The 24,610-nt window shown below is 41.5% G+C and overlaps 1 protein-coding gene across 2 annotated transcripts in view; it reads right to left on the minus strand.

Moving 5' to 3' along the window:
* Positions 1-24,610, minus strand: part of CCDC50 (coiled-coil domain containing 50) — an 830,503-nt gene that overhangs the window by 426,242 nt on the left and 379,651 nt on the right. For both annotated transcript variants that reach the window (XM_044070392.1, XM_044070390.1), the window contains exon 5: positions 21,419-21,533. In XM_044070392.1, coding sequence (XP_043926327.1) covers positions 21,419-21,533 — 115 coding nt within the window. The remainder of the gene's footprint in view (positions 1-21,418; positions 21,534-24,610) is intronic.

Below are 24,610 nucleotides of genomic sequence, written 5' to 3' on the forward strand. Positions count from 1 at the left end.
GGGAGTGGGGAGCCTTGAGCAGCCTACCTGTCCTTGGGGGAAGTGACCTCATCACAAGAAGCTGTAGTAATTGGTTGTTTGGGACCATTCCTAGCTCTTTTGTAGTTCACTGTTTAAAATCCGCCTCTGGGCATTTTTTTTTTGGCTATACTGCTCAGACAAGCTCCACGTGGGTTTACAGAGTGGTCCTAGCAGCAAGGAACTCGAAAAAGCGACTACCTTCTGGATTTAAGTATCTTTGTTTTTTTTCACTGGAAATAGCTTCTGTAGCTTACTTTGAACTAGCCTGAACTGTTTAACTGATTGCTGCATTTATTTTAAAATCTGCACTTAAAGTTACATTTAGTCGAATTTGATCAAACGTTTGCTTGTTTGTTTAATTTAACTGTGGAGGCTGCCCACTAAAGTGTGCTAGCCTGTGCAACTAATTTATCACTGTCTCTGCATTTTGTGTGTGTTTCTACCAAAAAAACAAAAAAATAATCCTTGTTTTCCCGCCTTCCTCGACTAGCTTAGACCAGTTTACAGGCATTGCTGTATTCTGGGCTGTAGTGTAGTTCCTGTGTTGTCCATTACCTTACTTGGATAGAAATCCACGTTTGCACGGCTTTGCGCGGTCGTCGCAGCGCCGGTTAAACGAGGTAAACTTTTTCTGGCTCCGCCAAGTCTGCTCTTCGAATTTTCCCTTAAGGAAGCTCTACTCTTGGTACAACCAGAATACTCACTGTATTATAAGCCTAGCACTTGTTCTCAATACATCTCTACTAAGTAAGCACTCTCGTACTAAGTAAAGCACTACATCTACTTACCACCCCTGTGAATACCCACTTCCCTTAAAGGTATACCACTCCCTTATACTGTTCTAGCATGTCGAGTGGTAGATTACTGGCGTCGTCTCCAGTTCAGCTGGTCAATCTGGGCATCTTGAGACAATGCTACAATTGTCTCATGTACACAGACAACCCTCTCCTCCTCCCAACAAACACAATTACATGTGAGAGATGCAACTATATAGCCAAACTGGAGGCTGAACTCTCTCAACTCAGGGCTGGCATGACCAGACAGGAGGAGATGGCAATCACACACACAACAATCCCAGTCCCACATAGACCTACCACAACTGCAAACCAAACACATAAAAACACAAAGACATACTCGGAGGCTCTAATAAAAAAGGCTCCCAAAGCAGACATCCAAAAATCCACCACCTCAAAACAAAACACATGCAACACATACTTTAATAAATCAGTGTGTCAACCAATCGCAGCCCTTAAGGCCAAACACCTTGCCTGATACACTAGTAATAGGTGACTCCATAGTCAGACACACTGATGTCCCACTGACAAGGCTGAACAAGGAGAAGGTGACTGTGAGCTGTCTATCGGGAGCTAGGATCCGCCACATAACACACGCACTCAGGTCACTCCAAAGCAAGTACAAATATGACTCCATCATTGTCCATGCTGGTGTGAATGACCTGAGACGTACCTCCCTGGACTACATGAAAAGAGACATAGAGGAGCTCTCCGATTATGTAGCCCAGGCTGGTATGACCCTGACCCTGAGCAGCATCTTGCCCTAACCAAGAATGATACCACAATACAAAGACAAGATGATCAGCTTTAACAATTGGCTCAAGTACTGGTGTCATTCTAAGGGGATCCAATGTCTGTCTGCCTGGGATGATATGTTGGACAAGCCACCCTGCTTTGCAAGGGATGGCTTACACCTGTCACCACTGGGCTTCCGGATATTGGCTAAGGCTCTTGCCACCCCCATAGTGCCTTTTTAGGCAAGGCTCAAAAGACAAACCCACCTCCTTAGAAAACAAAATGGAAAAACTAAGGGTAATGCTGCTCAACGCCAGAAGTCTAAATCTCAAGATGCAGGCACTTGATGCACTCCTCAGCATGGAGAACATCGACGTCTGTGCAGTAACTGAAACCTGGTTCAAGGCTCCTGAGAGCACTCCAGCACTACCAGGCTATACCTCGTATCATGCTTTTCGGCCACAAAACCCGGGCCGAACCACAAAGGGAGGGGGAGTGTCCATATTCATAAAGGACACCCACACCTCCAGGTTAGTAGCAACAGATGAAGCATCAGAGACCATACAGGTGCAACTAACCATAGGCAAAACTGCTATACAACTGGTAGCATGTTACAGACCACCCTCACAATTTCAAGAACCCCACTCAGCCTTCCTGAAGACATTGGAGGATATGAATGTATCACAAAATACCATCATACTGGGAGACTTCAACTACCCAAACATAGATTGGGTACATTATTCTAGCCCTAATACCCTAGCCCAAAGGTTCCTGGAATTCATAAATTCAAATGCACTGGAACAACTAGTCACCTCTCCCACTACGGGAAATAATATATTAGACCTGATCATCACAAACATGGGGACAAAATGCTCCACACCAGAAGTATACCCCTCACTAGTGAAATCTGACCACAAACTAATCACCCTGGATATACATATCCCACCTCCACCCCCAGCACAAAAGACCACAGTGAAAAACTTCTCAAAAGCAGACTTCACTCTTCTTAAGACTGAGATGGTATCCTTTAAGCCCACTGTGCCAGTGGATACCACATCCCACAATGCCGAATCCTTCACAAATGCTTTCTATGGACATCTCCAAGAATGCATGGATCATGCAATCCCAAACAAATCCAAGTCCCTCTCCACCAAATGTAAGCGTCCTGTCTGGTGGACTTCAGCCATAAACAAATTGTATAACAAAAGAAGGATGCTACTGCACGTCAGAGCGAAATCCCATGAAGGGAAGACATCTCTGATCAACATTAGCAGAAAACTACGTTCTCTCATAAAAACATCCAAGGCAAACTTTGAGAGAAAAATCGCTAAGGACACTAAAGATAATCACAAAGCCTTCTTCAGCTATGTTAGAAACCTGGGCGGAAACCCTCGGATATGCTTAGAGTTGGTTCACAACAACAAAAAATACACTGAACCCACAGATACTGCTAACATTCTGGCTGATAGGTTCAGTGCAAATTTCTCGCCTCCTTCACCCCCAAAAGAAGAAATACTTATCCCAGCTGAATGTAATCTTACTGTCATCTCAGATGTCCAAGTGAGAACCGCCCTAAACAAAGCAAAAAACACAGCATCAATGGGACCTGACGGTATCCCGGGGTGCGTGTCACGTGAACTCAAGGGAGCTAAACCCACACATAAAAATGCTATTTAACCTTAGCCTTACTTCGGGATATGTACCTGAACACTGGCGTACAGCAACAGTGGTCCCACTCCACAAGGGGGGTGCCTCTACAGACCCTGGAAACTACCGCCCCATAAGCTTGACTAGCCTGGTCTGCAAAGCTATGGAAAGAATCATTATGGAACTCATAAACAGAGACATAGGGGACCTACAGATGCTTGACCCCACCCAGTTTGGCTTTGTAAAGGGCAGATCCTGCCTTTTAAACCTGGTTGACTTTTTCGAAACAGTCACTAGAGCCATTGATGAGGGCAAAGCAGTCCATACAGCATACCTGGACTTGGCTAAGGCCTTAGACACAATACCCTACTCAGGCATCATTGATAAGCTAAACAGCTTAAAAGTAAACCCTTATGTCACTAGATGGGCTGCAAACTGGCTAAAGGACAGAACCCATAAAGTTAAAATCGCTGGAGCAATGTCAGACTCAAAGCCAGTCACAAGTGGTGTCCCACAGGGATCTGTCCTGGGACCCCTCTTGTTCGGCATTTATTTCTCAGATGTTAAAGCAAACATGGGAGGGCTGTGGGTGACAAAGTTCACAGATGACTGCAAACTAGGTGCCATAGTCGATACACCAGCAGATACACACATCCTACAAAAAGGCCTCACTGAAACAGACAACTGGTGCCGTAGTCACGGCCTTAAACTAAATGCCAAAAAATGTATAGTTATCCCTTTTGGAAAAAACAAAGTACCAAAAATTATCACATAGACAGCAACCCACTGAGTACAGAAAAAGTAATCAGAGACCTAGGGACCCAAGTAGACAGCGACCTCTCATTTGACACCCACGTTGCCAAAGTGGTTAGAAAAACATTCTACCTTGCACACCTCATCATGAAGGGTTTCACATCCAGATCCAAGGATGTCATTGTACCCCTATATTCCTCACTCATCAGACCCATGATTGAGTACAATGCCCCATTTGGTATGTACCTCACCCGGCACTTGCAACAGCTGGAGAGACCACAAAAGTACCTCACTAAAAGGATCAAGGGTCTCCAACATATGTCTTATTCTGCCAGACTAAACAAACTTCAGCTCTATTCAGTAGCATACCGCCTGCTCAGAGGTGATCTCTGCCTGACATACAAGGCCATGTCCAATCAGGATCTGATGGACATGCTCCACCTCAAAAAATCCAAATCCATCAGGTCCACCTTAAAAAATCCAAATCCATCAGGACCACGAGAGCTAAAGACTTAAAACTCGGTACAAGTATGAATAGGACATGCTGGAGGGATAGATTCATAACCCAGAGGCTTCCCATGCTTTGGAACAGGATCCCAGTTCGTATTAGGCAGAGCCCCTTACTGAATCTCTTCAAGAGAAATCTTGATGAGTGGATGGGAGATCGTAAGTTTACCCCAGGGGTCACATCTGTGTCACTGCTAGACAGAGGCACATTAAACTAATTCTATTATATAAGGGGACCTTCACTGTGTCACTACTAGACAGAGGCACAGTATTCTAGATTTTATCTGTACATTTTTGTACCATTTCATGGGGTGGCAAAAGCCACATCACTATGGCTAGGCTTACAAATGCCCCAGGGCAGATAGCCTAGTACTATACTATGAAACTATGCATCATGTAAGGGAACAGAGTACAGCTGTGTTCAGAGCACACACAGTAGCAGTCAATGCTTTCATCTTAATCGTGCTGCACGTGCCAACACAGCCTAAGGTGAGTGCCAGTACCACCGTGCATCACCCAATGGCACAACCAAATACTGTGGAGCAGTACAACTAGGCTAGCACACGGGAATTCACAATCAGAAAAATATGAAAGCATGCATAGCAGCCCTGGTTGAAATCTCCTGCTATGAGTGCTCAGCTGTTGCACTTAAACAACATTTCTATTTCTTTAAGGGATGTAATGTTTTGGCCAGAAATGTCAACTCAAGATTGAACAAGGAGCACAGAGATAAGCTATCGACTGTGCATAAAGCAGCAACAGTTCCAAGAAACACTAGCATGTACAGTTGCACAATGTTAGTATACATGAGAGAGCACGGATTTGTTCCAGTCCAAAAAAGTAATGCATCTCATGTGACAAGTATTCTTCCAAGATCCGTGAACTAGCCAAAGTAAGGGATACAATAAATACAGGTTTAACACTGGATACCTCACTTCCTCTTTCCTTGTAATAAGACAAGTCAAAGTCAGAAGGTCTGTAAATGACTGGCAATTCAAGCATATAACATGCGTTGTAAAGGCAATTGTAAAGCACAAAGCATTTGCTATAATGGAAGATAAGCCCACTACTGAATGAAGACGTCACTGCCAAATTCTATGCATTCAAATTATTTTTTGGAAATCTGCAGTTGTACTTCTCTATTTGCATCATAAATATTTGCCTACTCAAAATATTTGTTGTAAATACGAATTTTTACTGTCCTTTCTACCTGCACTGTAAATACTTTGCTTTTCAGACCACTGAGATACCTCTGACAATATGATGCACTAAATTGTTGCCCAGGTCATGATTAAAAAGAACCTTGTGACTATTTGGTGGAAATTGTTACCTTTAATGTCGCAGTATATGTGAAACTTAGAATGTGCAATTTGCTACATCTAGTAACATATATGGTAACCATATGAAATGTCGAAACCCATTAGAGAGTCCCAAAACGCGGAAACTGAATTGTCATAAGAGCAGACTTACATATACCAAGTCAGAGATGCCATTTCTCGGAATATTCCCTTTTCTCTGAGGTATGGCAATTTTGGAGTTGGTATATTATCAGTTAGTGGGTGGGGGGCTTACATCCCTCCACCCCTGCAAAAATAATTTTTAAAGGACAACAGTGATTTTCGAGATTAGCTCTTCTCCAGGTTTTCAGTCTTTTTTTTTGGCTTTTTGACACTTGGCATTTCAAGTACTGGCATTTCAATTGGGTGTCAACATACATACTCTACCAATTTTTCCCTGTGCCCACTATATTAGTGTCTGAAAAAAATGTGAAGATATAAAATTAAACAATTATTAAAAAGAAAAAAGTAGAAATGTTAATGGCTCTAAAGAATAATTCTATACTCCACATAATCAAAGCAGGTAAAGACAGACTACTACTCATTATGAATACTTCAATCTATGAAAAAAAACTATTTAGTTTATTCTTATATGGTCTCCTATAAAGTAGTTATGAAAAAAAAAGATAATATCCACGTCCATAGCCAACTTGATTTCAATAAAGTATTAGATACTGGACAAATTATAAAAGATGTACTGGCTTATTTAAGAATTACCTGTCAAAAATTAGGAATGATATTTGGGATATTTGACTAAGGCCATTTGTGGAATTTGTGTCCAGCTTCAAGACTAAGACCTTAGCTATATTTACTGAAAGTAAAGTGATAGAATCAGTTATGAAATCCATTTCTTACACAATGGATTCTATGGATGACAACTATAAGTAAACACTGATCAACTACTAGTGAACAAAGACAAGAAGGCATGTTATGCAGTTCATTCCTGATCAAGAAGTTACTGAATGGTTTGCTGATACAAAACAGTGGTGACAGAAGTACAGGTTTTGTCCCAAGCAAATGGAGACCAACTACTGTTATTCCTCCACATAAGGGATGGCCTTTCATAGACCAAAACAACTGCAGACCTCCAAGTATGACAAGCCTCAGGTGCAAAGCCATGGAAAGACTTATCAAGGAATTAATCAGGACATAGGGAACCTCCAGACACTAGACCCATCTCAGCTTGGATTCATCAAGGGCAGGTCATGCTTACTCAACCTGGTAGATTTTTTTTTGAAAAGGTTACCAAAGCAATGCATGATGGCAAAACTGTACACACTGCTTATCTCAACCTGGTCAAAGTTTTTGACACAATTCCCCACTTAGGCATAGTGGAAAAGCTAAATACATTGCAGAAAAAAAGCCTATGTCACCTGCTGAATTGTGTCAACTGGCTCACAGACAGGAAGCAGACAATCAAAATAGGGGAAGTTATCTCCACAAAGAGACCAGTCACAAGTGGAGTCCGACACAGTTCTTTGCAGGAACCTCTCCTGCTTGACATCTACTTTTCTGAAGTAAATGGCAATATCAAAGGGCTCTAGCTGACCCAGTCTGTAACATGACTGCATGCTACAAGCAGTCATTGAATCCCCAAATAACTTGGCCATTGTGGTCCAAAACTAAATGCCAAAACATGCATTATTGTATCTCTTAGAAGTTATCTACCCAGGGAACTACCACACTGACCATAAGCCCCTAAGTGTTAACCTAGTTGCTCAAGATTCGAAAACCTGTGTGGACAGTGACCTAACTTTTGATCAACATGTCTCTACTACTGTAAGTCAGTCCTTATATTTTGCACATCTTATAAACAAAAGGATTGTGTATAGCTCTAGGGACAGCCCCTCTTTACTCAGTCCTCATTAGGCCAGTCATTGAATAGAATTGCTCCCTTTGGCATTTGTTCAGACACATTCAACAACTGGGATGTTCACATAAAATACCTTACTAAAAGGACATGAGGCCTAAACAACATGTCCTGCATGGACCAACTCAAATCCCAGTCACTATACTCAGTATCCTATAGACTTCTAAGACATGACCTGTGTCTGGCATACAAGGTATCCTCCAATCCATTACTGCTGGATTTACTGCACATCAGCAAGTAAGTGTATCAAAGCACTCAGTCTAGGGATCTAAATCTCTTCTGTGACATCAAGAGAATGGCTTCGAAGGACAGGTATATTTCACAGAGGATAATGGTGTTGTAAATAGACTGTCCATCCACATGCAGTTCATCCCTGTCCATTTTAGGCAAAACTTAGATCTATGGATAGAATACAGAAAATGTCCTCCCAGACTGCCCCCTGTACTAATGGACAGATGTGGCTCCCAAACATTTTAGCCCATGCATAGGTCCCCTCAAATTATTTCCGGTATGATCCCAGTTAATCTAATTAAGGACAATATATAGTTATCGACCATGGAACAGTAATGCCAATCTCTAACCAAATGGGATAAATTATATCAAGAAAAAGAGAGAAACTGACTAGGCTTAAAATAGTCTACAGGGGCAGCTAGCCTAGTACTTACCTATGAACCTAAGTAGAAGACAGCAGTTTTTTTAATCTTTAAAGATAAATTTCTTAGACCAAAAAAAGATTGGTGCTGCCTTCATTGCCACGACACACACTGTAGTCAATCTGCTCATGATACACTGGAAAAGTAATTCTGTATTCTTCACAGAAGAGCTCCTACTTGTCACTATACAGCTATTTACTCTATGAATGTGACTTGGACTCCCCTGCATAAGTACTGGAATTACAGTATAAATTTTCTAAAGTTCTCATTCAGCTAGAATAGGACCTTTTTTGCATACAAGAACTTGATTTTATATATATATATATATATATATATATATATATATATATATATATATATATCAACAAAAAATATCTCCTCTGAAACGGATGGATGTTTTGGGTTAATGCAGTTAGCAAATGATCTCGAACTTCTCCACATCCCAGTGACCATAAAAAAGACCCATTACCACTTTTAGCCAACCAGAGTACCACTTCTATGTCTCTCGCACCACAGAAAATCATTTAAATAAACTGGGTCCCCTTTCAAAACAACCACTATTACACATGATTATATCAGTTATCTGCTTATTAAGTAATATTTATACTATTACAAACAAACAAATATACTCAGTTTTTCTAGACTTCGTTAATGCAAACTCATTAGACCAGATTTTATTATAGCCTGCTAAAGGATCAAATACATTGTCCCTGATCATTACAAACACTATTGGTCCTGATCATTACAAACACAGCACCATTACAGTCTATGCCTACAGCTATGCTCTCCTTGGTTAGGTCTGATCCTGAAGAAGTGGTCCACAGTATTATAGGCCAGCCCAACACACCCACAAACCCTACCAATTTCAGAGAGTTTTTTTTTTTTTTATACCCAGCCAAGAGAACATTACTGCATTCATGGAAGGGTTTTATTCTCACCTCAATACTGCGGAGACTTTGGTCTCACTAGAACAAATACTGCATCATATTTAGAAAGAAACCTATTTGGTGCAACACTGGTTATAAACAAGATCTATAACTAGATAAACTCCTCTCTCCCTTAGTAAACTAATAGAAACACCTCAAAATAAAAAAAATAAAATCTGTACAAACATTTTTTAAGCAAAATCGGATTCTCCAAGGCCAGCCTTCAATTCAGAACTGCCTTTTCTGTCAAGACAGTCATAAGGCCTCCTTCAGTTACAGTTTTCTTCAGAAAAGGCAAACAGCACTGCTCCTCCTCCATTCAGCTGGGACGAAGCCAGTACTCTGGCTTTGGTTGAAGTGTGTAATGGTACTGCAAGTTCCTGCCCGAGTTCACGGAGGATGCAGCTTGGGATGTTATCAAGTCCCATGAACCCATTTACCAGTGGCACCTCCCAGGACTTGGTACTGGGACACTTCTGTTTGGTATTTACATTTTTGGCATGCAAGCTGACAAAGGCCTTTGGCTGACTAAGTTTGCTTAGGACTATAAACTTGGAACTATCGCACACACACCCCTGAGGACTCCCAGATTTTTCAGGAAGGTCAAATATGCACTAAAACATGGTGCCAAGAACACAGTCTCAAGCTAAATGCTAAAAAAGTGAAAGTCAGACCTGGGCACTTTTGCTAATAATGAGCTCTCATCTGACCACTATGTGGCCATGGTCATTAGGATATCCTTCTTTCTGGTCCAGCTGATTACTATAGGTATTTCTTCCAGGTCCAATAAAGTTATCCTAGCTCATTACTTCTCACTTCTTAAGCATATAACTGAATACAGTGATCCCTTTGGCATGTACCTGTTGGGACATGTGACCCAACTTGAAAGACAAATGCCTCCTCACAAGGAAAATCAAGGAACAGAGGTCTATTACCTGTAAAGAATGCCTCGGACCTTTAGCCTACAAGGCTTATAATGACTGTCCTGAAAGACCTTTTTCATATTTGCAAAACAAGTAACACCATAAGCAACTGTATTTAAAACAAACACAACTCAAAGAATTCCCCATTACTCTGGAACAAGACGCCTTGTTTACATTAAACAAAGCAGTCCCCTTACCCTCTTCAAATGCAGTCTGGATGATTGTATGAGTAACATTATATCCATTCCTTGTCTATCTCACAAATCCTCATGGGAAAGGGGTAGCAAGCAGTGTATTGTAGTAGTTAAGCAATCAACTGCACAAAAGGACCCAAAGAACCTATGAAGAAAGTACAGTTTTGTACCTACCATAAATGTAGATGTTCGAGTGCTAATACAGCTGCAGTCCTTACATATAGGTTCTCCTGCCGTCAGGCGGGTCCTCGGTCGGCCGAATTCCAAAGTCTAGGTCCGGCGTCGGTTGTTGTTGCCTTCTTCCCTGACGTCAGTGCGACAGGGGTATACAAGACACAGCCGACGCCATTTTCTTCAGTCTTTCTTGCCCCAGATGTCAGGTGCCCCAGAAGGAAGGCAATACATAATTTTTATATCTATGTATAGTCATGCAATGCAATATTATCAAAAATCAGTAGTTGCAAGCAAATACACCATAGAAGTATAACCCAAACAGGTTTTATGAAGATGAGTTAGCCACTAGGCCTGTACCAAGAGGGGAAGGAGGGAGGGAAACCTGGACTGCAGCTGTATTAGCACTCGAACATCTACATTTATGGTAGGTACAAAACTGTACTATGTTCATCGTGCATACAGCTGCAGTCCTTACATATGGGTAGAATCCCAAAGCTACGCACAGGGTGGTAGGCACTAGGTGGAATTAGGAGGAGCCAGAATGCCCTGCAACACAGCAGTGGCAAAGCCTGCTCTTGTTTTGGAGTATAAAGGTAGGTGGTAGTGTTTAGTGAAGGTATGCACCGAACTCCAGGTGGCTGCCTCCAAAATATCTTTGGTAGGAACTCCTTTGAGGAAGGCTGCTGAGGTAGCTGTGGCCCTTGTGGAGTGGGGTCTGATGCCTGTAGGCACAGTTTTACCATGAAAGGAGTAACAAAAACGTATGCAGTGGCCTATCCATTTTGAAATTGTCTGTTTGGAGATTGGCTTTCCTTGAGCTCCTACAGCATAGGACACAAAGAGTTGTTCTGATTTCCTGAACGGCTTTGTCCTGTCCAAATAGTAACGTAGTTATCTATGGATGTCTAAAGAATGTAGCAGCCTTTCCCTTTGTTTTGAGGATTGGGGTAAAAGGTAGGTAGGTGTATGGCCTGATTTAAAGCTACCCTAGATACTACCTTAGGCATAAATGACGGGTTGGTTCATAGGGAAACCCTGTCCTGATGGAAGATGAGAAAGGGCTGCACAGCCATGAGGGCTTGTAATTCCGAGACCCTACGAACTGAGGTAATAGCCAGAAGGAAAGCTGTTTTCCAGGACAAATATTGCAAATCTGTTGAGGCAGCTGGTTCAAAGAGAGGCAATGTTAATTTTTCCAGTATGTAATTAAGATCCCAGGCTGGGATTTGGTTGTTTCCTTGGAGGTCTTATATTCTTAGCCCCTCTGAGGAACTGTCTTAAGAGTGGGTGAGAGAATAAGGGTGGATCAGTGTTGTATTCTGCAGAAATGGCTTAGGCATGGATTTTAATGGAGGAGAATGACAGTCCACTGTTCAGCAGTTCAGTTAGGTACTGCAATATCTGAGGCAAATTTAGTTTTTTAGGATCCTGATCCTTTTTCCCATTCCAAGCGCAAAACCGTTTCCATTTTGTGGAGTAAGCTTTTCTGGTAGATGGCCTTCTGGCTTCCAAAATGACATCCTGTACCTCCTTGGAAAGAAGGTTCTGTTGTGGTGTTAAGGAATTTTCCATGCAGCCAGATTGAGTGTTTTCAGCTGACTGTGAAGAGTTTTGTAGCTGTGCTGAGTCAGGAGAAGCATTAGAGGTAGGGTCCATGGAGGAGAATGTGTTAGGCTCCTCAGGAGTGGGTACCAGCGTTGTCTTGGCCAGTCTGGAGCAATCAGTATCATATGCGGTCTGTCTGCTCTTGTTTTCAAAAGCACCTTGGTCAGTAGAGGAAGAGGTGGAAAGGCGTAAACTTTTGCGTTGCCCAACTGAAAGAAAGGGCGTCCACTCTCCAGGCCTTTGGATGAAATGTCCTTGAGCAGAACTTTGTCACTTGGTGATTTTTGTGGGAGGCAGAGAGATCTATGTCTGGCCTTCCCCAGGCTTGGATTATCTTTGTAAACACTTGAGGATGCAACTTCCATTCGTGAGGGTCTGTCATATTTCTGCTTAGATTGTCTGCCAGCGTGTTTTCCATACCTGGCACGTACTGTGCTTGAAGCTCGATTTGCCATTCCAGAGGCCTGTTCCAAAGTGACATGGCCAGCCTGCACAGGGGGTATGAATGTGTTCCTCCCTGTTTGTTTATGTACCACATTACTGTGGTGTTGTCTGTTCTTATTAATAATTGCCCTGGAAACAGAAGGTACTTGAAAGCTGTACTAGCATTTATCACTGCTAGCATTTCCTTTTGATTGATGTGAAGGTGCTTTTCCTTTTGGGACCATTTGCCCTGAATGCACCTGTCTGTCATGTGTGCCCCCCAGGCGTAGTCTGAGGCGTCTGTTGTGATGACTTGATTTGCTTGAGGCTTGCTGAATGGTAGACCTGCGTTTGTTTGGCATGCTTGAGCCCACCATAGAAATTCCTTTTGTAAGCATGGAATTAGTGGTGGTATTGTTTCCAAACTGTGGCTGTGTTGAGACCATAGGTTTTTTAGGTACCATTGAAGTTTTCTCATATGCAACTTTGCACATGGGATTAGAAGAATGCAAGATGCCATGAATCCCAGAGCCTGCAGGATTTTCCTTGCAGTTAGCCTGGTACAATTTGCTAGTATCTTGAAGTACTGAGTTAGTTGCCCCTGTTTTTCTGGCGTAAGATAGGCCATCTGGGTGTTTGTGTCCAAGTTGGCACCCAGGAAAATTATTTTCTGAGATGGTGTTAGCCTGGATTTCTCTTTGTTGACTGTGTATCCCAGAGAATTCAAAAACTGTGTTACATAAGCCAGATGTTCCAGAAGTATGCGCTTGCTGTCCGCTTGGATCAGGCAGTCGTCCAAATAAGGGTATATTTGTATCCCTTGAAGTCTGCAGTAGGCAATTACTGATGCCAGGCATTTTGTGAATACTCTGGGCGCAGTAGATAAGCCAAAGGGCAATGCAGAGAATTGATAGTGGATTGAACCTGCAAGATATCTGAGGTATCTTCTGCAGCTTTGTCTGATTGGGATATGCAGGTATGCCTCCTTGATGTCCAATATTACCAGCCAAGACCCCTTGCCCAGCATGGGAAGAAGCTGCTGTAAGGTGAGCATCTTGAATTTTGGTACTAGTAGAAATGTGTTTAGGATGGATAAGTCCAAAATGTGTCTCCAATCGGTTCCCTTCCTTGGTACTAGGAATAGTCTGGAATAAAAACCTTGACTTTGCTCGTGAGTAGGTACCTCTTGAATAGCGTTCATGTCCATGAGCTTTGAAATTTGTATTTGAGCCTCTGCCCTTTGATTGTGTGGCAGGTTCGGCATGCCTCTCATTTTTGGAAGTGTGTGAAAATGAAATCCGTAGCCTCTGTTTATAATGTCCAGGATCCATTTGTCTTTTGTGACAATATGCCAATTTTTTGAAAATAATGCCAGCTTTCCTCCCAAGGGTGCTGCCACTTGAGCCTTGTTTGGCATGCAAAGGGGAAAGTCATTGGGTTTGTTTTCTGTATTGCTGTGCATTGTCTTCGGCACCTCTTGATGCTGGAGGTTGCCATTGTCTGCCTCTACATGATCCTTGAGATTGTCCTCTGCCCCTTCCGCGTCTGTATCTACCTCTTTGGGGCTTGTCCGTGGCTGGAAAGGACCAGTTTTTTATAGGCCAATTCCTACTAAAGCATGGCGGCTGTACCTGTAGAAAAGCCTTAACAATTTGCATAGATTTAGCTTTTTCTTCCATTTTCCTTAGTATTTCCTCAGCATTAGTACCAAATAATACATCCTTTTGTAAAGAAGCATCTAGTAATTTAGCCTTGGCATGATCAGGCAGGGTTTGTTCCCTAAGCCAGGCATGTCTACGAATGACTACTCCTGTAACTGCAGCTCTACTTGAGGCCTCTAGAGCATCATAACCACATTGCAAGGTGTACTTACCCACTTGTTCTGCACTATGCATCATATCCTGCAACTCCTTCAGATCTGGTTGTTCAGGTTGTGACATATTATTCTTTAATTGTGATAACAGAAACTGCTGATATTTAAGCATATGGAACTGACAATTTAAGGCCCTCATGGCTAGAGTGGCCGAGGTATATACCTTTTTTCCCCACCTTTCTAAGGATCTAGACTCTCTTTCGGAAGGTAATGGATTCTTAGCAGTAGAGGCCTTCATTCCCTTGGGTCCCTGAGAAATGGTTTCTGGGTCAGCATTATGGCTTTTGTAAAGAAATTGGTGTGAGTTAGGAACTCTGTAGTACCTATCAGGCTTAACTGGGGCTGGAGGCAGGGAATCCGGATTAAGGCAAGCCTCCGAGTAAACATCATCAAGTATGTCCAGGACAGGAGGTATTGCCAGAGGCCTGTGTTGAAGTAGAAGGAGAAATTCCCTAAGCCTTTTCTTTGAATCTGAAAAATCCTGGCCTTCCCAATGGAAGTGTTCCCTCAAGGTATGCAAGGTTTCCCCGAATGAGAAATCCTCTGGGGGGGGATACAGAAGGAATGGACTGTTCTGCATCAGAATCTTTAAAAGGGGAGTACGAGTGCTCCTCTTCATCAGAATGTTCTGAAATAATGGAGCCCTGGTCAGAAGAGGGAGATTTTTCCTCCAGTCTGGGTCTCTTGTCTGGTGGGGGTTGGGAACCCCTGATAAGAGTAATTAAATCCTCAGCCATTTTGAGCATCTGCTTTTTAGGCATGGGGCCTGTAGATGGGCCCTGTGCAACAGGCCTCTGGGAGTGCATGGCTGATTTAGACTTAGTAAAGGCCTTGATGGAAAAGGAAGAAGAAGGTCTGAAGACACCATGGGTAGAAGTAGATCTGTCCACATTAAGAGGTTCAGGAGTCACAGTGGTTTCGGTAGCTGTAGTCATGGTGCGGGCCGAAGAACCTTCGGTCTCGGGTACAGAGGACACCGCCAGAGAAGCGTCGTCGGTAGTCAGGGGCTGCGTAGGCGCCTCACTGAGAACCGGACCACGTGTAGCCGGTCTTGGCGTGGTGTCGGTCTTTGTCCTTGCGGTTTTTTGGACAAAACGGTAGTCGGAGTCTCTGACGACATTTTATAGCTGAAAGCTTTACCAAAAAAGTGATGGGCGAACACTGCCCGACGCTTTATAGTGCGTTTATTAAAGGTAGCACAAAAACGACAGCCTGAGATGACGTGGTCTGGGCCTAAACAAGGAATACAGAGGGAATGGAAATCCTTATGCGGTATTTGCTTCCCACAAGAAATACAATTGTTAACTTTGTCTGACATCGGTCTGGGGCAAGAAAAGTTTCCCCAACGGGGTACTTAGCTTTAAAGAAGACTTTGATTTCCAAATTTTCGTAATTTCAGGAGCTGGCCGACCGGCACTTGCGAACTGCTTCTGCTTCAGGCACCGCGCGGCAAAAAAGACTGGAGAAAACGGCGTTGGCTGTGTCTTGTATACCCCTGTCGCACTGACGTCAGGGAAGAAGGCGACAACAACCGACGCCGGATCTAGACTTTGGAATTCGGCCGACCGAGGACTTGCCTGACGGCAGGAGAACCCATATGTAAGGACTGCAGCTGTATGCACGATGAACATCTAGAACCTTCAAAAAAACGAGATTCAGAGGACTGCTGAATAGGAAAGGTTGTATGCGAAGGGCTCCTTTGAATGCAAATGGAACTCTTCATTCTTCCCGAAGTAGAGGAGTATATTACCAAGGCTGCCAAGATACTTGACAGGACATTGGTTGAGGAAAAAAAACTGCAATCTATTGAGAGGTTACAACACACCATCATGGGTCTGGTTTCAGTTTCTCCAACCTGTGGAGAGAGGCTGCAACAGTACCATTGCAGATCTGGTTTCACTCTTTAGTTAAACAGAACCCAAAAGAGTGCCCAAGTCCCACCCCTACATTGAAATACATAGCCTTATTTTGTAATCACAGAAAATGAGAAGCAAATAAGTACTAATTGTATGCACTGTGCACCTTCCAGAAACCCTACGAGAGAACACCCTTACTGCTATGACATTAATGGCACCTCACCCTCAAAACAGACACCGTTTTCACAGACATGTGCAAATATGTTAGCAATGAGCTTTTCTTTGACTACCATGTAGCCAGGGTGCTAGGAAATACTTCTATTAACCTAGCTGACTACCAAGGGTACCACTAAGTCCAACTATATCAACATACTTCTCTCCTCTTCTCTCCTTATAGTATCATAGGAGGTCACTAGGCTAATGGCCCTAGAGTCTTAAGTCTAGTTATTCATGCCCCAAGTTTCCCAATTAGCAAACCCATGGACTAGAATGGGTTTGTTATATGCTTGTGCCTTAGGGCACCTACAAGCTGCCCCCTCCATAAAAGACACAGGTGACAAACCAGAGGTGAATTTACAATTTCCCATCCATTGATCCAGACTACATTTGAATAAGCTTAGGGAAGACCTCTGCTTCACATGAATGGGGAGTCTGTTCCAGAGAAGGGGTAATCTCGGAGATACATACCTGTTCTTCAAACATGTTTTGCTTACGTCATACAGGAGGTTAATATGCTTAGATTGGGTAAGATTGGCTAATTTTTGTGCTGTTTGTTTTGTGAATGTGTAGCAGATCTATCAGGGCTGGATTGGAGAATGCCTTGTAGGTAAGGCATATATTACCCGTCAGTAATCTGTAGGAGACAGAGTACACAGATAAGTCTTTGAAGTGATCTGTATAGGACATGTTATTTACATATGGCATTCTTTTAGTGAGGAACCTCTGTGGCTGCTCCAACTGTTGTAAAGGCCTGGTCAGATACATGCCAAAGGATGAACTATACTCAATTATTGGTCTAAATAGGGATGAATATAGTTGTACTATGATCTCCTTAGATCTGGATCCCATGCCCGTACTTATAAGTTGTGTCTCACAGGATTCTCTCACCACCATGGACACAGGGTAATCAAAGTTCAAGTTACTGTCAATCTGAGTTCCCAAGTCGCTTACCACTAATGGATTAAAGCAGAAATAATCTTACCTACCACAAGTAAAATATGGCAGACGGTCCAAATCACTATGAACTCTACAAGTATTTCTCTGATAGAACCTCATGGTGTGCACTCAAAAAGGTACATAGGTGTTTTTTTTTTTTTTTTTGCCTATTACTGGATAGAATACTAATTAGTCTAAAGTAGGGAACATGGCATTTAGGATGGAAATTACTAACAAACTACATACATTTCCACTGAGGTCACCTGCAGTCCACTTCTACACCTTCTGCTCTACCATTCACATAAATAAAACTTTATATCCATACTTACTTTAATGTTACATTAACATCTACAATTTACACAAAAAAATTAAAACTTCAAAAACAACAAAAAACAGCGGAATCGGACTGGTGAATAAGGCACGGACTAATTTATTACTGTAAGCGCTTTCGGCCAAGACATTGCTAAGCCTTCATCAGACAAAATACATTAAACACGGCACTCCATATATATTCACTCTAACAAGAATCAAGTTGGAAACTAATTAATCAATTAACAAATCAAAATGTCAACTCAATTAAAACCCCACCATAATTAGCATTCAATGGTTAAAATACCAACCATACATTAAAAACCAAATCAATTTTTTCTTTTTTCATGATTTTTTTAGAATCCATGTATAACCTAATAATTTCCTATTTAATAACTTATCACAATTAAATAACCATCCTTCTACTATATAAAGTAATATATTTATAAATACACATAAAATTAACAATTTAAAAATGGATTTAAATTCTTACATTTCTAACACTGCCTCTTTTAAACAAAATCTAACTATATAAGTAAGATATAAAATCACTGAGGCTCCCCAACTAAACATTCATCTAAGTAGAGATTTTAACTTGAGAATACACTTAATTGAAGCATAATCTTTCAAACCTGGGGGAATATGTGTAGATGTTCTGATCTGCCAAAACAGTTCTTGCTCTTCCAAGTATAACTGCCATTGATTGTATGTGCATTTATAAACATATTTATTATTACTTACTTTATTTATATAGTAGAAGGATGGTTATTTAATTGTGATAAGTTATTAAATACGAAATTATTAGGTTATACATGGATTCTGAAAAAATCATGAAAAAAGAAAAAATTGATTTGGTTTTTAATGTATGATTGGTATTTTAACCTTTGAGTGCTAATTATGGTGGGGTTTTAATTGAGTTGACATTTTGATTTGTTAATTTTTTAATTAGTTTCCAACTTGATTCGTGTTAGAGTGAATATATATGGAGTGCTGTCTTTAATGTATTTTGTCTGATGAAGGCTGAGCATTGTCTTGGCCGAAAGCGCTTACAGTAATAAATTAGTCCGTGCCTTATTTACCAGTCCGATTCCGCTGTTTTTTGTTGTTTTTAACATCTACAATTTGATGACATGGCACTTAACTGCATCACAGCCGGAAGGGCAGATGTCGTCGTCTTCTACTTTCGGCTTTGCCCGGTTAGGGGTCGCCACAGTTGATCATTTGTCCGCTCATGATTGGTAGTGGAGTTTTACAGTGTCGAATTGCCAGCCCGGTGCCCAACCTTCCACAGAAGACACACACACACGCACTCATGCCTAGGGCCAATTTAGAGTGTCCAATCCACCTACAGCATGTCTTTGGGATGTGGGAGGAAACCGGAGCACCCGGAGGAAACCCACGCGACCACAGGGAGGACATGCAGACTCCGCACAAAAGGCACCCCAGCCGAGAATCGAACTGGAGAACCTTTTGCTGTGAGGAGACAGTGCTAACCGCTGCACCACCGTGGCCGCCCAAAGGGCAGATGTCTCTATCTTCTAATTCCTTCAAATTATACCTAAAATCACCCAACGTCTGTGGAGTTGTTTGCTAACATCACTCACTAATATCCCATAAAATATCATACTAACAATTTTTTAGAACTAAGGCATGACTTCTAGGTTTTCTCTTTGTTCTCATTCAAATACAAAACAACTTTTCAAAATTAGAACAGCACAACAAAGAGCTTTGAGACCTGCAACAATAAACAGCTATACCAGAGATCAAATGGCAAAAAGACTGCAGGTACCTTAATCTAAGCATCCTGCCTCTCAGCTGACAGGGATAGGATGTATGCTAAAGGTGCCGTGTGAGGTACTTGCTAAAATGATGCCCTACCTATTATAAGTACAAATGGACAACAGATATCTTGGTTAAGTGATACCAATAAAAAAATATCTGCCTCATATTACTTAACAGACTTTCCATCACTACCAAATAGGTTCAAGCAGCATCACAAAGCCAGTGCTTTTGCTGGTAGGAAAGGAATACAAGTCTGCTGTTTTTTTAATCCACACCTCAAAAGTTAATTTTTTTCTTTTTACACTACAGTCAGTGTTTGACGAGACTAAAACACACTGTATAATAAATGTATGCAAATATGAATCTTTGGAGATTTTTTCCCCCCTCAGCTAGTGTAGCTTACAGTTTCATTGGAAGCCTAACACAGTAAAAATAAATAAGCACATACAAAACTTTTACATGGTTAAAATAATGTTCAGCTGTTAAACATATATCACTATCTATTAACAAATGAATCCTTACTATACGATACCATGTGCTACATATAGTCATGGAATATAGAACTCATAAAATCCATTTCATTTGTGCTTTTGTCTATCAGGTCTGGTAATATGTGCAGCTTAAGGGTTTCTACTGGAGGTCTTCAGAGAAAAAAAAACAGGCAATGTCCAGCTAGACTAAAATGGCTTGCAAAGTGAATAAATTAAAAAAATATATAGAAGTGTGTGTGCGTGTTTGCGCACACACATTCATACATATGCATAAGCACTGCTCCTTATCAGGATTCAAATCAGTCTTCAAAAGTACAGTTTTACACTTTTAAGTGTAAACGCTAACTACTGTTAATAGCAAAGCACCCTCGCCCTTCTGTTTAGTCCTCATTCAAATTCATCCATGCTTATCACCTCCAACTATACTCATGAACTATTGTCTTTTAACTGCAAGATTGCACATGACACCTGCCCTGCAAAAATCATTTGCTTGACTTTTTCCTCAATGGGTCTCCAAAGAAAAGGCACATCTAGTCCAGATGTCACCTGTCAGTCACTAGATGTTACCAGATTGAGCAACTTGCAAATTACAGAAAAATCACAGAAAACTCAGAATCAGCTAATGAATTTTACACTGATTGTGTGTGTGTGTGTGTGTGTGTGTGTATATATATATATATATATATATATATATATACACACACACACACACATATATATATATATATATATATATATGTGTATATATATATATGTGTGTGTGTGTGTGTGAGAGTGTGTGTGTGTATACACCTACACACACTTTTTTTTGTTTAGAAGACTATATTCCTCACACCAAAAATGGGTTTAAAGCCCAACACTGTTCCACTTACATTAATAATAATTACCAGGAGCAAGAAAAGCTAATTATTTATGGAGTAGTCCGCAAGTTGGGTGAAGATGTATCCGCTAGCCATTAAACAATCATTCTGTACAAACTGAGTTGAAATCACATTAGCCTCAACTTGAAAGCTCAGAAGGCTGCCATGAACAACAACCAGAGTTAGGAGCATTATTTAATTTACATCAGGTGCAGCAAATGAGGTGTATAAAAAAATATATAACATAATACTTCGTACTCTACAACTCTGATGCAACTAACTGCAGCTTCTAGGTGTTTTTTCATTATAGTAATGATAAATAACCTTTCCATACAATATATGAAAAATTCCATAAGAAATGAACATGAAAATTTAGAGCTAGGCCTTTAGGCCTGAACCATAACCACAGTTCTCTAGAAATGCAATAAAAAAGACAATGGTAAACAAAACTGACTTCAGTAATAAAGAATCTTACATAAAACAAGTTAGCCTGGCATTCTCTCTAGCACTTCTAAAACAGAGTAAAATACCTCCATATGGATCACTGCAGGAGTCTTCATATGGGACATGACCAGTAATGTCTTTGTGTTTGTTCCTCCTCTTCTCTTCCTTGAGTTCCTTCTGCTGCAGCTTGCGTGCCACGCTCTGCAATACATTTCACAGTGAGAACTGTGCACAAAAAATCAAAAGAACACAAAATAATGACAGCTTTAAATGTACTCTTATAAGAAATGCATTTCCTTTCTAAATAAACTATTGGTAACACCTATATTCAAGCTACAAAACTGTCCATGTAACAATGGTACCCTATTATTCACAGGTTTGTGTCATTATGCTACAAAACGGTTTTGCACAAACTAGTCTATTCTCAAAGGGCAAACAGAAAATCCCTTCACAGCTAGAACAAGCAGTAAAGGAGATTTCAGCAACAGATGAATGCTGTTTATTTAAAACAAAAATAATATACTCCTTTTCAGACTGGGTTAATTAAACCACATCCTTCATCAGGGAAAAGAAAAAAAATATTCAAACTATTTAAAATAACCTCCATGTTATGTGATCATGGCTTAACATTCACTTGAAATGGCAATGCAGTAAGACATGAATTAAAATGCCACTATCTCCATTTTACCATTATAAATGGAAGGAACACTACTTACAAGGCAATGGGCAATGAAAAAAAAGTCTTTGAAATGTATGATCTTATTTATGCAGGTGTGGTTACAATAGTTAACCGGTAAATCTCATTTGTCCAAGGGATCTTCATAGGGAGACTAAAGACTGGCATCCACCGCAGCTACAATCAAATGCAAAAGCAGCAATCATCAGATATGGACCTCCCAGTGGGTGACCCTAAAGATGCAAGTTGAAATACCAGGTTAGAATCTATAGGCCTGGCTGTAAAGAAAAAAAAAAGTGACCTGTTTTTTCCAGCCCTATTTCTGTGGAAAGCTGAGCAGGTCCCCTTCCTAACCAGTTAAGATTCCACAGTGTTGGACAGATGCTGAAGTTAAGTTAGAAAGGTGGCGTGAAGAAAACTGGCAAGCAAACCATCAGCATATAGGGCATGCATGAAATCAAGTGCGCAATGAAGTGAAGTGGCATCACTGTACTCCATATGTGGAGGAATGGTAAAGGGCAGACCCAGGGAGAAAAACCTCATTACCATCAGATCTACATCATAATGTAGAATCACTCGCTCCTCTCTGCTATGTATAGAGAGTCAAGGATGGAGAGTGGCCACCTATGTATTTTTTTCTGTGATAGAGCTGCTTTCTGTTTTACTACGTCTATTTTTTTCTTTTAAGCAATCTGCTTGGCTTGGTGTTTTTATTGTAAGTGGGAGACAAATTATCTAGACTGCATATTTCACATGTTTTTGATTGGTTAATTGTTTCTTCAGTGATACTCATATACACAGTGAACTTCTGGCCCTTTGCCTTTGGCTGAAAAGATTTGAAACTTGCAGAAAAGTACAGTTTTGTACCTACCATAAATGTAGATGTTCGAGTGTACACCCTGCTGCAGTCATCACACTTGGGTTATCCTGTCGTCAGGCGGTCCCACAGTCGGCCGGAATTCCAAAGTCTTGGTCCGGCGTCGGTTGCGGTCGCTTCTTCCCTGACGTCAGTGCGCCAGGGGTATATATAATGCATCCGACGCCATTTTCTTATGTCAGGTGCCCCCAAAAAGGTGGTCAGTAATTAGTACCAATTTATGAAGTTTTAGCACAAACACAAAATCCCTCTAGCTATAAGCAAATAGATCAGGAAGGTTTTGTAGAGATTTAGCCAGTTAGATCAGAGGGGATGGAGGGGGTAACCTGGACTGCAGCAGGGTGTACACTCGATCATCTACATTTATGGTAGGTACAAAACTGTACTATGTTCATCGTGTTACCCTGCTGCAGTCATCACACTTGGGTAGAATCCCAAAGCTAAGGATGGGTGGAGGATTCATAGAGGGTTAGAGGAGGCTAGAAGGCCCTGCAGAGCTGCAGTGGTGAAGCCAGCTCTAGTCTTAGAGTAAAGTGGTAAGTGGTAGTGTTTGGTAAAGGTGTGTACTGAACTCCAAGTTGCAGCTTCCAAAATATCCTTGGTTGGAACCCCCCTGAGGAAGGCTGTAGATGTAGCTGTTGCCCTGGTAGAGTGGGGCCTAATGGTAGCAGGAACTGGTTTTCCATGATGGGTATAGCAAAAACGAATGCAATGTCCTATCCATTTGGAAATGGTTTGTTTTGATATAGCCTTCCCTTTTGAAGCTATAGCATAGGATACAAAGAGCTGGTCAGATTTTCTGAAAACCTTAGTTTTATCCAAGTAGTAACGAAGTTGCCTGTGAATGTCCAAGGAATGCAGGAGTCTTTCTCCTTTGTTCTGTGGATTTGGGAAGAAGGTGGGTAAGTGGATGGTTTGATTTAAAGCCACACTGGTAACCACCTTAGGCATGAAGGAAGGATTAGTTCGTAGAGAAACTCTGTCTTGATGGAAAATGAGGAAAGGTTCCACTGCCATTAGTGCCTGCAGCTCTGAGACTCTTCTAGCTGAAGTTATTGCTAGTAGCAGGGCAGTCTTCCATGATAGAAACTGTAGATCTGCAGAGAAAGCTGGTTCAAAGGGAGGTAGCGTAAGTTTTTCCAGAACAAAATTGAGGTCCCATGTTGGTGTAGGTGCTCTCCTGGGGGGTCTAATGTTTTTTGCCCCTCTGAGGAACTGCCTTAGAAGTGGATGTGAAAATAAGGGTGGATCCCTGTTGTAGTGGGCTGAAATAGCTGATGCATGAATTTTAATGGAAGAAAAAGAAAGTCCTTTGTGCAACATCTCAGTTAAATACTGTAGAATCTGAGGCATGTGAGGCTGAAGTGTGTTTTGCCCTTTAGCTTGGTTCCAGGCGCAAAATCTTTTCCATTTGTCCGAGTAGGCCTTCCTGGTGCTGGGCCTCCTAGCTTCCAGAAGAACATCCATAACTGCTTGGGAAAGAGGAGCTGGCTGGATGCTTAGTTGATTTGCCATGCAGCCAGATTTAAGGTTTTGAGCTGGCGGTGTAGAATCTGATTGTTTTGCTGTGTGAGCAAATGAGCAATTTGTGGCAAAATACAAGGTGGGCCCTGGGCCATATTCCTTAATAGTGGGTACCAGTGCTGGCGTGGCCCAGTCTGGGGCTAGGAGTATCAGTCGTGGTCTCTCCTTTCTGATTTTCAGAAGCACCTTTGTGAGGAGAGG

The sequence above is a fragment of the Protopterus annectens genome, chromosome 4.part1 (genome assembly GCF_019279795.1).
Source record: "Protopterus annectens isolate FY-2018-M chromosome 4.part1, PAN1.0, whole genome shotgun sequence".
In the NCBI taxonomy this organism is placed as follows: domain Eukaryota; kingdom Metazoa; phylum Chordata; order Ceratodontiformes; family Protopteridae; genus Protopterus; species Protopterus annectens.